General features: G+C 31.2%; 2 protein-coding genes across 2 annotated transcripts in view; one reads left to right on the plus strand and one right to left on the minus strand.

Annotated features, from left to right (window-relative positions):
• Positions 1–2,439: 2,439 nt before the first annotated feature.
• On the minus strand, positions 2,440–12,135 carry LOC106460229 (10 kDa heat shock protein, mitochondrial-like). The gene is made up of 4 exons (XM_013919913.2): positions 11,940–12,135; positions 5,341–5,502; positions 3,358–3,447; positions 2,440–2,749 (listed from the first exon to the last, which is right to left on the minus strand). Exons 1-4 carry the CDS (start codon positions 11,940–11,942, stop codon positions 2,699–2,701), a joined length of 306 nt encoding a protein of 101 aa, XP_013775367.1. The 5' UTR covers positions 11,943–12,135; the 3' UTR covers positions 2,440–2,698.
• Positions 12,136–12,530: 395 nt separating this feature from the next.
• LOC106460230 (60 kDa heat shock protein, mitochondrial-like) overlaps positions 12,531–15,224 on the plus strand; it is a 17,656-nt gene continuing 14,962 nt past the window's right edge. Inside the window, exons 1-2 of the mRNA XM_013919915.2 lie at positions 12,531–12,650; positions 13,632–13,806. Of these exons, the coding sequence (XP_013775369.1) occupies positions 13,639–13,806 (168 nt within the window). The 5' untranslated portion in view covers positions 12,531–12,650; positions 13,632–13,638. The remainder of the gene's footprint in view (positions 12,651–13,631; positions 13,807–15,224) is intronic.

The following is a 15,224-nucleotide window of genomic DNA, read 5'->3' on the forward strand; positions in this document are numbered from 1 at the left end:
CATGTGAATATGACTGAAAATTTTCATTTTTTCTGAAAAGGAGGTGTCTATTTACTTGTGACCATGCTGTGTACATAATTATTAACATTTAACACATGAAACAATTATGACCAGTTACAGTTAATTTTACAGACGAGTAATGTTAATAGAAGTCCCAAGTTTGGAAGAGAGAAAAAAAAATCCAAGTGCTTTCAAAAGTTCAGATCAAGACCTGAAGGAAGTGGAGAAGGTTTATGGTGGTATGTTATCCTCTTTATCTGGTTTACTGCTAACTCTATAGACACTTCATAATCTTAATCCCAGAAAGTCTCTTTACATTCACTACTATTAATTTTGTGTTTTCCAAGTTAAAAAATTATCTATTTTGTAGCCAATATTTTTCACAGTAGTATTTCTACAGTTGGTCACATTAAACAAGCTTTAGTTTTTCAATCTATTTTACAAAGATTTCTTTTAACTACATCTTAAAAAATGTCAATAAAACTTAGGTTCCTTGTTATGATATATAATGCCTTATGATGGTAAACCATGATCTATAGATCAGTAATTTGTCTAACATTACATCAAAATAAGTCTGTAGAAAATAATTTGCAAAACTAATCAGCCTTTTGTGAGGTAATGTTACACATACTACCAACCAACAGACCACATTTGCTATAATAATAGGTACCTGTTGTAATTGGCTAACATAATGTGTGTTTCACTGCTAGCCATCTTGATGAGCCCTAATTGGTAATGAGTGAAAGATCTCATCAGCAATGCCAAGAAGCATACAAGGTTGATGTATAGTCTAGATGCTCTTATGTTTATTTTTACTGGAAACCCACAGTACAGGGCAAGTAAAAATTATAATAATTCTCATTATGATGTAATTGGTTCCTTCTTTGATCATAATAAATTCTACAGTGCTCCATACATCATTTTATAAAATAGTTCATTATTAACATGAAGTTGCTTTTTTCTCATTTGAACAATGGTAGTATTCCAAAAAAATACTGTTGCGTCAGCGAGGTCACGTGACTAGTATCACGCCACCCGTTTTCTAGAAATATCCTGTTCCTTCAAGAATGCCATAGCATTTACTAGATATGTGTTAGTCTGGTATATATAAGATGGTCACAACGTGACGGGAAAACAGTGTAATGAGTAATTGAATGTATGCGGACAAAATATTGTTGGCCACGTGAGATATAGCATTTGTTATAGCGCGACTGTTGAAATTAAGTGTATCGTAAAGTTGTAATCGGAAAGAATAAACCAATTTTATTAAGAAAGGACTTGTGTCGTTAAAGTTTCGTAGGAACGAAGTTACGGAAAATCAACTAACGAACGGAGATGTAACAATACCTATATATACTGTTTCACATGGTGCTCAATATTTTATACTGTTGCATCTGTATACGTTGTTTTTTTCCTGGAATTCTTTCTGTATTAATATTTTAATACCCCTCTTTCACGGATTTGTAACACCTAACTCACTAGAAACTTTCATTATAATTCATCCCATTATTTATTTTCAAAAAATCAAGTGAAGGCCACCATTTTAGATTTTAATAGTATGAGGCAACTTATATTTGAAGTCCAGGGAAATTAGGTCTTGGATGGGTTTGTTTTTTGCTTTGTTCATTTAAGTTGATTTATTTTGGAAGCATTTGCTCTTTTACATATATACAGACATACACATACATATTATCCCCCCCCCCCCAAAAGTATTAAGCACACAGGCCACCCACTTCTAGTGATGTTAAGCCTTTTTTTGTTGTCTGGATCATGTTTCTAGCATCCCCTCTCTCTCTCTCTCTCTGTTCTTATATACATGTGGATCAATTGCAATCAATGTTTTTTACACACACTGAATCACACTTCATACAATGATATTCACAGACCAAACATGATGTCCGAATTTTTCAACCGTAACTATGGTCATCTTCAGGTATCCTTCTCACAATAAAGAATTTATAATAAGAATGATATTCTATAATGTTAAATCCATTACTCACTAGCCTGACTAAGCTAACCTTGTTTTGAATCTTTGTTCAATTTTTTTAATTGTGTACTTTGGCTTACTAAGTACAAAATTTTGGGAATGATTATTACTATCCATCTGTATGTATAACGTTGTAAGAAGTAGTGTTGATCAACGAGAAATGTGTAAGATACCTCATCTCATTAAAAGTGTGTTTCAAAACAAGTTTGAACAGTTTATTATTGTCACTCTGTAGTAATCTATGTACTTTCAAATCAAACACACATTAAAATTTGTGCTTAAGCAAGTTGAAAAAAAAAAAAGACATCTGAACATAGTCGTATATTTCCTGAGATTAAAGTACTTCTCAGTACACAGCAATTACAGAAAGAAATGTGTTGTTTGTGGCACTAAAATTTTGTGAAACACTTTAAATACATGTACACGTGAAAGGCACAACAAAATAATATTTCTTATCTATACTACATTATGGCATTTTATTCAAACGTAAAAGCAAATCGATTAACATATTTAAGTAACAGTTTTTAGTAACATGAATTTTAGGAGTATGGATCACACATGTCTCAGGCTTATGTGGACTAGTTTGTTAGGTTTTTTTTCTTCTAAATTTTTAGTAAAATATTTCATATTTATCTCATGACACTTAATAGTATTTACATTAATTTTTTGTTTGTTGTACTGTAAAAGATATGTAGCTAAGTTGTTTATTGTTCAACTTTCCCATTTTCCTAAGATATCGCTGTCACGAAACAAGTAATACTCCTAGGAAACAAAAAGAAAAAAAATGTGTTTAGTTCATAATTATGAATCAATCAAAAGAACTGCATGTGTTCATAAAATTTTTACAAGTAATTAATTTGAGTTTAAATGATACATATACAAACAAAAAAGAGGAAGTGTTAACTTTTGTTTACTTATTATTAATATTCTATTGATTATGAAAAAATGCTACACTTCAGATTTCATTTCACATTCATCTTAATTTGTTCTTTATTAATTTCAGGTTTGAGATATGTAAAAATACCTCTTCAGTCCTATCTAGTTACACCTTAGGTTTGATGTCCATAATGAAAAAATCCTGACAAACGGGTTGTGATCATGCATTCTAAGATGATTTTTTTTATAACAAATGTTAGGTCTACTGGTTTTTAATGCTTTGCCAGTGTCTGGCATTCAAACTCTATCTTTAAATATTCAGCTCTTCACTCGCTAGTAATGATTTTTTTTTTTAAAGAATATTCATTTAGCTAATGAATGTTTTAAATATTTTGATTAATCTACATTTTAAACGTTTTTTTTTATATAACTATAAAAATACCTTTCATTCTAGAACCAACTATATTTTTTGTTATGAAAGACATAACCATTACCTTTTCTTCAACTTCAACTTTTGTACCTCCCCAGTCAGGAAGCAAGACCTTGTCACCAACTTTAACACTCACAGGAATGGTTTCTCCTTTCTGTAAACAGATGTTAAATTAGTCATAACAAAAGCACATATTATAAGATTTACACAAACATTGAATTATCAATGCACATGTCTTACACAAATAGTGTATGTACTGTATACATAAAGATTCTTAGGTCAAAATCTTATGTTTATTGTGAACTTTAAATTTATGAATTAATTTAAGAACAGACAAACAAGTTGAATAATGGAATCTTATAACTGAAAAAGATGTATTTAAAAAAACATTCTATTAAGAAAATGTTCACAAATTTACCTACAATATATATTTAACAAACAAGATGTTACTGCTCTATGCAAGGTTTCGGTTTTTGTTTTTTCAATATACACATCAAGAATAATTTCAAAAACTAAAACTGTCTGTACACCCATTGGTCATCTGTTATCCAGACATTCACTTCATATCACTGGCTTTACGCTTGCTAGGTCCCCATCCAAATTCATGACAATCATTATGTTTGTTTTTGTGCGTGTTCAAGGGGAAATGAGATTTTGTAACATAAACTTCAACTAGTTTTTATACAGGATAATATATAAAACATAGTGTGTTGAATAAATTAAAAAGCAATAACTTTTAAATGATGTCAAAAAGAAATCAAACATTTTTTGATTGCTTTTCATATACAAAATTGCCTCATTTGCCTATGTACATAATACAAAATTTTAATACAATAACATTACATCAGTTCTTGTAAGTTTTAAAAAACTGAACTTGTTTACAAACAGCTAATATTTGCTGCTAATTATGCATCCTATACCCACAACTACATAGCTTTTAAACAGCTGACAACCAATGTTTCAGTATGTAGTGCCTATTACAGAAATAATAAGAAAATTATATATATGGAGGTGCCATAAGTCAATTTTTTTTTTATTTCTAGAAAGTTCCTATTATTCAGGCACATTTCTATAAACTTCCAGACGGATGGTCCTTTTTTGGTCAGGTTGCATGCTGTTGCCTGGAGCAAGTTTTGCCACTGGGCTTTGTGTTCATGGATTTTAACATGATTTTAGATGCCATACTTTGCTTACTATAGCTAAATTACAACTTACAGTAAAGCCAATGGGGTATGGGTTCATTAAGATAAGGTTTCCAGTGATACCTTCCATTCAACTGTCACATATTTCAAGTAGCTGAAGAGTGAAAAGGCTATTCATGCTTTTCCACAGCTAAAGTACAATTTGTTGAAGGTTTCTTCCTGGATGGTTGTGGTGCCCCAAAATGATCCTATTCTTTTTTTCAAACATAATTAAGTGCATGGGATATTCCCATTTTGAAAATTCTGAATACCCAATCTGAACACATCTTTATGATCTGAATTACATAGCTTTCTTAAAAGTAATCAATTTCTGGTGGCATCACACTATCTTCAAAGCAATATCAAAATGTAATTATGATACATTCTGTTCCACACAACCTTATATCAATTGTGGTTATCACATGACTTGCTGTTTGTTATTTATGTTCAAGCTGCAAGCACATGACAAGATCAATGGGTGTTTTTGAGTCTACTGAGAGAGAAGCAGATTTGAAAGTATCTCAAAGTGCAAAAAAAGAAAGCACTTCCATAACTTTTTATGGATTAAAAATTCACTTTAAAGCCTCTTGAGTAAATTTAGCATGACAATTTTATTTCATATGATTTTCTTCATTCTTTCCTTTAAAAGCACAAGTAAAAAAGAAATGGGGTTGTACAAAGCTCCACTTTATTATATATATGCTTCAAATGGTCATTCAGTAAATAAATTTTACATTCTACTACTCTGTTTTTAGGTTTTATCAATACATGCTGAACAACCAAGATATTGTACTATTTAAAGGCCCTTTGAAATAATGTTTGTTTCTGCATCTAATAATTTTTTGTAATAATCTGATCATACTTACTTCATTCCTGCCTCCAGGACCTACAGCTACTATAGTACCACTTTGAACCTTAGCTTGAGCTTTGTCAGGAATCATGATTCCACTTTTAGTTTGTGTCTCTGCAGCAAATCTTTCAACAAGAATTCTATCCATCAAAGGAATAAGACGTCTTCCAAGAGCTGCCTAAGATAAGACAAGAAAAATCAACCATACCCTACTTTCTTCTAAAAATTTAATCTAGAAATAAACTTTATAGAGGAAAATTAGCCTAAAGTTGAAAGAACAAAAAAACATTGCACTAAATTTATATTAGAAGTTTTATTTGCAGCTTAAGTCCAAAAGACTAATAAAAAAATGCAAATAATATTCTTCTCCATTTTGGATGAGTCATATTTTGACCAACCACTTACTAGGACTATTTACACACATTAGTAAAAAGCTCCATTTATTTGTATATGCTAAATAAACTGATCATGTGAAATGACAGGTAACTACGTGAGAAAGGTAACTCTTAAAGACAAAGAAGTATGATGATGAATGACTATCTGTTCAAGAAACAAGTCTGCTAGTAGGAAAAACTTGCTGTTAGTGGTCAGGGTTTAACCAATCACACCCTGTGAACGTCATCAAAATTTTCATATAGCAGTTGATAACCAGCTAAAAAAATGAACTACCTGTCTCGGATGAAAGCAGGAATATCTTCAAAGGTGCTTAGAGCATAAACTGAACAACAAATAACATGAAAAACTTACATTGTTCGAAAAGTTACATTTCAAGAATTCTTGTTCTAATAGTAAGTGAAAATGTGAAGAAAAGCACATCAGAGCTGACCTGCTTGTGAGGTTTGACAGCAAAAGTTGCTGGAGGTGGTATAGTAGTGTGGGGAATGTTACTCTGACAAGGGTTTAGGTTTTGATTTTTTAAAAGGGTGCATACCATTCAACAATTACCAAAACATTGTTGTTAACTACTGCATTTTCACCTGAGAAACAACGACTTTTAAGTTAATGCAACAACAAACCATGCTTGTCTTCCCATAACTTAGTTTGAAAAGCATAAGAGTGACTATATACATCTTGTACCAATCTTTGTAATAAATTTTAACATTGTGTTTACCAATGTCTGTGAACTAATTGTAGGCCTTACACGTCAACAAATGGGCTATAATCATATAAGACACCTTTTAGACATCTTGTACAATCCATACTATACTAAGTCTAAAATATTACTAAGGTGAAAGATGATCCAACTCATTATTAAGTCAGGTACATGAGCATCAACACATTTTAAGGTGTAGAAATGTAAAAGCAGGACTAAGAACTTCTTGGTCATGATAAATAGCCTTAGTTTAAACAAATGATACGTATGTTGTAACTCTGCTTTGACATGACTGAGGTTAGCAAATACGTACAGTGTTTGTGATGAAGCTCCTGAATGAAAAAAAAATTAAATGTTTGGAACTAAAATGCATTTCAAGCAGGTATTTGCCTCTGAAATACTGTAAGTCTTTTTTTCTTGAGTTTCATTTTTGTTCTGTCAACCACCATGTGACTTTTGGTTATAAATGTCCTTGATGCAAAGCATTACATACATCATCTTAATAATAATAATAAAAAAACTCCACTCTCTCACTCACTTACCATGTGACTTATTGCTGAAGTACCATGGAAACTAAAGAAGCTAAATTTTGTTGTTGTTTTTCTTCAGTCACAATACCATAAAGCATATGTCATGATTATGGCTGGGTGGATGGAGATATATTTCAAAAAAGTAAATACCTGCTTGAAATTCATTTAAATTTTAAAAGAAGAAAATCAAATTGGGTAGACTTACCCTTGATAACATCAATAACGTTAGAACACCAATATTACGATGGAGGAAGGAACCAAAGAGTATCATAATAAAAGAGAGTTTTATCACTGAATGATGAGCTTTCAAACAGGAAAGACAGCATACAAAGATCACAACAACACTATTTGATGAGATCAAACAGAGTTAAAGCAGAATCCAGAAACTAAGCAACAGATGTTGGTCTGAATTTGTCTGTACGAACTGAGTGGAGAGGACCAGCCTCTTAAAAAGACTGGACCAAAAATACAAACACCAAAGTGGAAAGTACTTTTCTCAACAGAGTACCTCTTCATCCTAGAAGTGCTGCGATTAAAATGTAAAGGGGATTTGGTGGTAAAGAGATATCTAAGTAGCCATGTACTATCCAAGATCAGAGTTTAAAGTGTTAGCCCATACCTACTAGTTAAATATTCTCTGTGGAGAAGATCTGAATTAAGTAGGGACTGGACATACGTTTGGGACTATGATCCTTATGATACAAAATTAAAAAGGCTGGTAAAGTCAGGAAGCACCAAGGAAGGATTGAAAATAACTGGATGCTCCTGAGAATGGTCTCAACAATGAGAACAGTACAATGGGAATACAAGCAAGTAAAAGAAGGTGAAAACAAAGATGTACAGTGTACCCCATCCTGGTTGGAGTTATAAATTATGTATATGGAGATGAGAAAAGGTACCAGATGAGGCATCATCCACAATCAGATGGCATTTTCTGTCCAATACCAGAGGGCATCACTCTCTCATTTAGTCCCAGTACAGAGGGGAGGGGAATAGTGTTTAACACAATCAAATAGGTAAAATGACACATAAAAGAATCCTGACTTGACAAAATTTCCTAAATAAGAAGTCTCATGTTACAAGAGAGATCATGTTTTTTTAGGAATGTAATTAAACTTATCTCTTAGGGATTCCACAGGCATTGTCAAATGTTGAATTTGGTTAGAAGAAACACAAAATTCACTCTTAGGTGATAGGGTACATCACAGTAAACAAGATATATCAGTTATAATAACCATTTTGTACATGTTGTCTGAGCAAGATCTGAAAAATATGTTTCATCATAAAGTATAAACAACCTCTTCCGCAAGACCTCTGAACAATTTGATGTACGTGTGATAACAACAAACAGCCCTGAAAAAACATAAAAAGCAATCCTCTGAAGAGAATTTGAGTCAATCAGGAAATCATGACAGGTAAAAAAAAAACAGGTGAGAAGCAGTGGTTATCCTTCTTCACACCTCAAGTCTTAGGTAGGAAGGTTCTATATGGATACAAGAACAGAACCTTCCAAGGAAATATGTAATGCATTGAAGGTATAGATATCTGGATGTCTCCAACCCTATGTATGTAAAAATAAAAAAATGTATCTTGTAGAAAAAGAGATAAAGCAAATAGGTTGTGAGGAGTTAAAAATAAGTTAAGAAATGTAATATTAAGACCAAGTCCCACTTTTGGGTATCTTTAGGATGTTATAGATCAGTGCTTTCCAAACTGTGTGCCACTGTACACAGTTGTGCCACAGAATTTTTGCAGCTAAATAATTTTTATTTAGTAATGTCAATTTATTATCAATTTAATAAGTTTTTTAAATTTCAAATTTGATTTATTTTCTCTTTGATGCAAGCACCACCTCCATAAGATATTCAGTGAAATTAACAGACAGAAATAAATGAACATCAGCAATAATGGAATAATATCCAAGTCACCCGAGAGGGGAATTTGGACACTCTAATAACAGACTGAACAACAGTCAAATATGAAGTAGCCCACTTTGACCAAATTCAAGGGGTTTCTCAGGCCTGTACAAGCCAGAGAATAGAAAGTCTAAGCCAAAGATAGGACTTGTTCATCAACATGAAAAAATGTACATGTTCTGCAAATTGAGCATTCACACAATCTGGAAACCTTAATGGAACACCAACAAATGATTCAGCATTAACAGTTCTACTATGCTGATCAATGAAAACTGATTACATAGCCATCGGATCCCTTGCATACTAAAAGATCATGTGAACAAGACCTTCAAAAAATTCAAGGAACACTAGAATTTCAAGTATAAACCAAAGTGCTAACATTAAGGTTATCACTGACTTCTGAATTCCATTAGAACCAAAACCCCATTCTTACATAAACAAATAAAAGAAGTTACATTAAAACAAGAAAATCACTGTGCTTACAAAAATTACAAGAATATGCCATTTTGGAGTGTAATAGTGGATGCATGGAAAATAAAAAGGATTTTAATTTGCTCAGAACAGAATATTTTTCTGCCCATGTTAACTGAAAAAAAAAGTCATGGATAATATTGGCCCTAGGAAATTACAAATAGAATATTATTATGAAAAAAAATTATAACAAATGAATTTCTTTAGAAATGGAAAGATACTTCTCTAAATTCTGTTTATGGAGAACCTGTTTCAGACAAGGTCAGCAAACTTCTCTAAATTGAGTTTCCCAACCGTGTTGTAATGTATCATATAATTAAAAGATACTTAAAGAAATATTAGAGGTTCTGTTATCTTTAGAGACTCTTAAAACTGGGAAGCTCCTCTTAATTAGAAAATAAATAATATGTTCTCTGCTTTCTAAAAGAAAAAGTCTGAAAGAAAATTTACAAAATTTTGATTTTGTTAACTTTTACTATTGGCAAAGTATTTGAATTCTTTTGCAAGTAGTTATTTAGAAGTGTTTTAAAAGTTGTCACTTAACTAACCGTGCACACCATGGGTTTAGGAAAAAGGGTTTTCTGTTTGTCTTATTAAGTTAAATATTTTTAATAAAGCTATTTTTAAGAATGAGAGCAACCCTAGCTGTAGAATTTGCACATCTAAAATATCAGAAATCTTTGGAAAAGATAGTGCACATCATTATGTTTCTTGAATTGGTTGATAAGTTGTGGAAAGATAATTGACATAATACTATAAAGAAAAAAATGGTGATACATGGTGATTTTGTTATTTATTAGGAAGAATCAGAACAGATGGATTAAAGTCCCTTGTGGGAATGTTTTATGGACCTCCATAGTAGTATCAACAATTTAGGTAGTTCCTTAGGCAGTAATATTTTCAAATTTGCTAAAGTCACTCAGATACATGGAAGAGAGGGTTTTAAAGAAAATTTTTCTATTATTCCAAAGCACCTAGACAGCCTCACTAATATCAAAGAAAATGTGAAAAATTAGTTTCAGTACTAAATTTGTGTAAAAGAAACTGTGGAAAGTGATTCAACTTAAACTTCTTAAGGAAGAAGATTAAGCTTTGGGGTTGTATAACATAAACTGATAGATATTTAAGTGTGATTGTTGATAAAATGCTAAAGCCCTGTAAATATTTGACTACATGTATATCTGTGGTGAAAAGAGCAAATAAGAGTTCTCAATTCTGTTTATAAAAATTCTTAAGTAATATTAATTAAGATGGTTATTTAACCTCTATAGATATATTACTGATGCTGATGAAACTATTTGGAGTACTGTGTACAACTCTGGTCCTCTGAATAATACAAGCTACAACTAGTAGGATACTAACACATTAGAAATGAGAGTACAGATATTTAACACGTTCACAACATTGTGCACCACTGGTGGTACATTTGCATGTTTTCTGTTGGACATCGTAAGCTACCTGTAGTACACAGCACCCATAAGATATAACTGCACCTAATATCTCCAAATTCCTATAAGAAAGCATTTATTTTGTACGGATTGCTATAATAAAGCCACGTCTTCCATTATGTACTACTGATGGAGCATGGATGCCATGTTGAAAGGACAACTGAAATAAAACAAATTACACGACCAGATCACTTTTTATTTTAAAATTACACCTAGAAACTCGCATTAAATTTTTCATTGTGAGTAATTTAAGCATAAAAACAAACAAACTGAGACTTCTTTCATAAATAAAAAACTGTAATAAAATAAGGATAGAACTATTATCATCCACAGTAGGGATTACTTTATCTTATGTCCCTTTTTTGTGAAATACTGATAATTCTTCTAAAAAAAATGGCAAAATTACTCTGAAAAAAATATTAAATATTATGATCATTCGATTATTATTATTTAAATCATAGTGTGCACCACTAGTGGCACATGACAGCCAAAGCTTAAATGGGTAAAGACAGGATGTCACGTACCATTAGTAGTGCACTCAAGAGAAAGCTGTTAATGCAGTCATAAAACGTAAGATAAAGCCATAAAATTAGCAGTATCTAAGACAGAGTTCATAATGAGGCTTTACTTTTTTATTGCATAATCAGAGAAATCATGCCACGAACATGTTAAGAAATGTATGCTATAAAGATGGGCTTAAACTTTAGGATTTCTTTTGGTCGTTTTTTCTTTGTTTTTAAAAGAGCCACTTATATTTGCATATTAAAGAAACCTTTATGTTTAAGTAAATTATTTAGTTTGCTTTAAATCTGTAATTGGAACTGTTAGCCATTATCATCACCTAATCATTGTCCAAATTAACATTACATACTTGTACATTGCATTTGTAGCTATAATTTGTACAACTACAACTTTTTAACTAAAAGTACTACTATTACTATTTGTATTAGTAACATTTACCAATTATTATTAATATTAATGATTAAAATTTTTTTAAATTTAAATTTAGAATTACTGGTATTACCCTACAAATATTTTAGTAACTAACTTTGAGAAGTTCAATTCTGTGTTCAAATTGTAATTTGGTTTAAAAAATGCTAATTCCAAAAACAAAACGCATCTATCTATACATATAATAGAAGAATAAGAAAAATTACCATCTTAAATTATCCCTTTTCTAACGTTATGAACGAGTCTCGAGAAATATAGGGTCCAAAAGTTACTTTTCCAATCTACACGCTTTAGTCCCAACAACGCCACTGGCGACACAATCGGGATCTCGGAGGAATACCGAAGAGTCACGTAAGGAGAATATAATAAAGAAATCAGATAAAGTTAAGAGAAATACTTTTTTTATGCGTTGGATCTTATTCTGAGATTTACAATTAATTAAAATGCAGTTGATAAAGGATGCAAATACATTATTCTTATTCTGTTAAGACTTGTTCTTTTTAATATAACAGTTAAACTGAGCACGTGTTACCCTAACTGCACAATAGTAAGTTCTAGAACTAGTCGCCCTGTAACTTGCATAATTCATATGTTTCATATGACCTTGGATTTTTAAAACGGTTTTCACTAATATTACTAACATTTAAGACAATAGATATATATTGATGATATTTAGATTATCTTTTGTGTTATTTTCTTCTTTCTTAAAGTTTAACACTAAGTATATTTCTTAGAAAATTATGCGTTTAAATAATGTATAATATAGTATTCCTATTTCTGGCCCTTGGTCTTAAGTAGACATGTGGTTCGGGAAAATTCGTCATTGTAAGTTTTAGTGCAGTGGAGAGGTGGTAGTGTACATCTTCTTTTGGATTTACTTCGTTTTCTCCTTTGAAGTTCTGGCCATAATTTTATTGGTAATAATAACATTTCCCATATATATTTTACTTCTTAGGAAAATCTAATTTAATCTCTCTGCATTAGAATTATATAAGCAAAGTAATATAGTGTATAATCGCACTGTTAGTGTTAGTACTGTTACTCGGCGTTAGTGTTAAGATGTTTCAAGAACGAAATCACACGTGAACTACACAAAGTTAAAACTACCTAACTTCTATGTTCCACTTCCAATTCCACTCGCTAAAAATGGTACTATTAATAGTAAATAATAATACAGTGGGCTGTAGTACTAATATTAATACTAATAGTAAATTGAATAATATCCAATGATGATGCAACACCTATGTTAATAATGGTAGTAATAGTAGTAATAAGTATACTAATTCATTGTAACTATAAATTATTAATATTACTGTTATTAGTATGAGTGAGCGTTATATTGTCTCGTAACACGTATTACCATAATGTAAAATTAGGCAAAACAGATTAATCAATAATGTTTAGTTGCTAATGGGTAATGTTAGCGTTATTGTTACTAATGGCGTTAGGAGTAGGAATGGCTATCTTTCTCGATGAGTTCTTGTAGTTGTAGATACTGAGGCAATCATGTGATATACAACTTCTCATATTGTCTGTAGTTCAGATTTTAACTCATTTTAGTGAAACATTCACATGTATTGTAATTTGTATATTGTATGTTATTGGAAGAGGTAGGTTTGATTAGATGTTTTTGTTGTTTTTTATTTTACAAACTGATTGAAATTGTGTAGATAACTACATTAAAAGTATGAGAAAGATAAAGCCTTTAAATTTAAAGGTGAAAGAAGACCATTATAACGTTTAATGCTCATCAATGTCACCTTGATTCACTAAAACATCAAATACCAGCACAGAAATTATACTAATTGTCTTATAATATATATAAATTAATATCCACAACTTGGCACAATTAAGAAAAATGTAATGTATTTTTATTTGAAAGCTTTCTTTGTTTTCAGAAATAACATGTACCGTTTACCAACCATATTACGATCATCAGCTGCCCGCCATGTTTCACCAGCTTTAAGAAGAGGGTTTGCAAAAGATATCAAATTTGGTGCAGATGTTCGTGCTTTAATGCTACAGGGTGTGGATGTCCTTGCCGATGCTGTTGCTGTGACAATGGGTCCAAAGGTAAGCAAGTTACTTTTGAAAATTCTCCTTGGCAGTTTTAAATCTTACAGCATATGACAAACTAAATTTTATAACTTAGGCATGAAAGTAAAGTTGAAATTTTAACTTTACCAATTTTAACCCAGTCTGTAAACCAGTGAGACCAAATTTGGATTGGGTGGGATACACAGGGATGTCACGATTTCTGGTATTAAAATATGAACAAATAAAATTCACTCTGATAAAGGGCTAGACCTGTTAACCTAAAAAAAAAAAAAAACATTTTACTGTTAAATAAGTTCTCTCAATGGTGTTTGGCCATGAATATGTAGTTTAGGGGGTTAGCCGTACTGTGTTCGTCTTGCACAAAATAGAAGTTTTCACGTGTGCATACATGATTGGTTAAATAAAAAGCACTTATGAATAGTTGGTCCTTATTGGTCTGAAACAGAGGTAAATACTGTTGATTGGTGTTTATTCCTTTATAATGCTGCCCTGGTGCTACTGCTGTTTCTGCTACTTATGCTGCTCTGCTATAACTACTACTGCAGTCTTATCCTTCACATTCGCATACCAGAAAGCTCAATTTTGAAACCAACTCTCCAAAAACATCTCCCTAACTTGCAGACTATGTTTAAAATAATAATAAAAAAAATCTGTAATGGGACATTTGTTACTGAGAAACCAATGCTTCATATTTTGATTTAACTTAAAATAAAACGTTGTATTATTTATACATGTATTTCAGAGTGTTGCATACAGTATTTCGTGACAACTAGGGTTTTATGGACTGGTAATGTCATTATTTTATACATTACAATTCATGATCACTAAAATCTTAATAATAAACTCAGCAAAAGTGTTTAATTATAGTTTTATAATGTATTTCAAATTTAAGAATTATATATTTTTTTATATCAGATAGTGCAATTAGAAAGTAAAGAACATTGTTACATGTATTCAAGTTTGCCTAAGAAAAGTCTTATGATCTTCCTGAAAAATTTCCATTCCACAATATTATTAAAGGTGTAAGAAAAAATACATTTTCAAACAATTATTACACAGTTATTACAAAAGTGAATTAGACCAATGTTCTATAAAACTGGGAAAGAAACAATAATATTGTCTTAACGTTTTTGTATGGGAAAGGTGTACTTTTTTAGGTAAATGTGGTGATTTTTTACAATATTTATACTACTCTGTGCTCTTCAGGTAAGTGTACATTTTTTAACATTGCATTTGTTGGTGATGAAAAAACCGAAGAGGTTTGATCTTATTTTATTCTATATTTTAAAAAGGTGCACTTGTGTGTGTGTGTGTGTGTGTGTATGTATATATATATATGTATATATATATATATATATACACACACACACACACACACACACACACACACACACACACACACACACAACACTAACTTAACTTAATTAGAGATA

This window comes from Limulus polyphemus, unplaced genomic scaffold, assembly GCF_000517525.1.
Source record: "Limulus polyphemus unplaced genomic scaffold, Limulus_polyphemus-2.1.2 Scaffold731, whole genome shotgun sequence".
Lineage (NCBI taxonomy): Eukaryota > Metazoa > Arthropoda > Merostomata > Xiphosura > Limulidae > Limulus > Limulus polyphemus.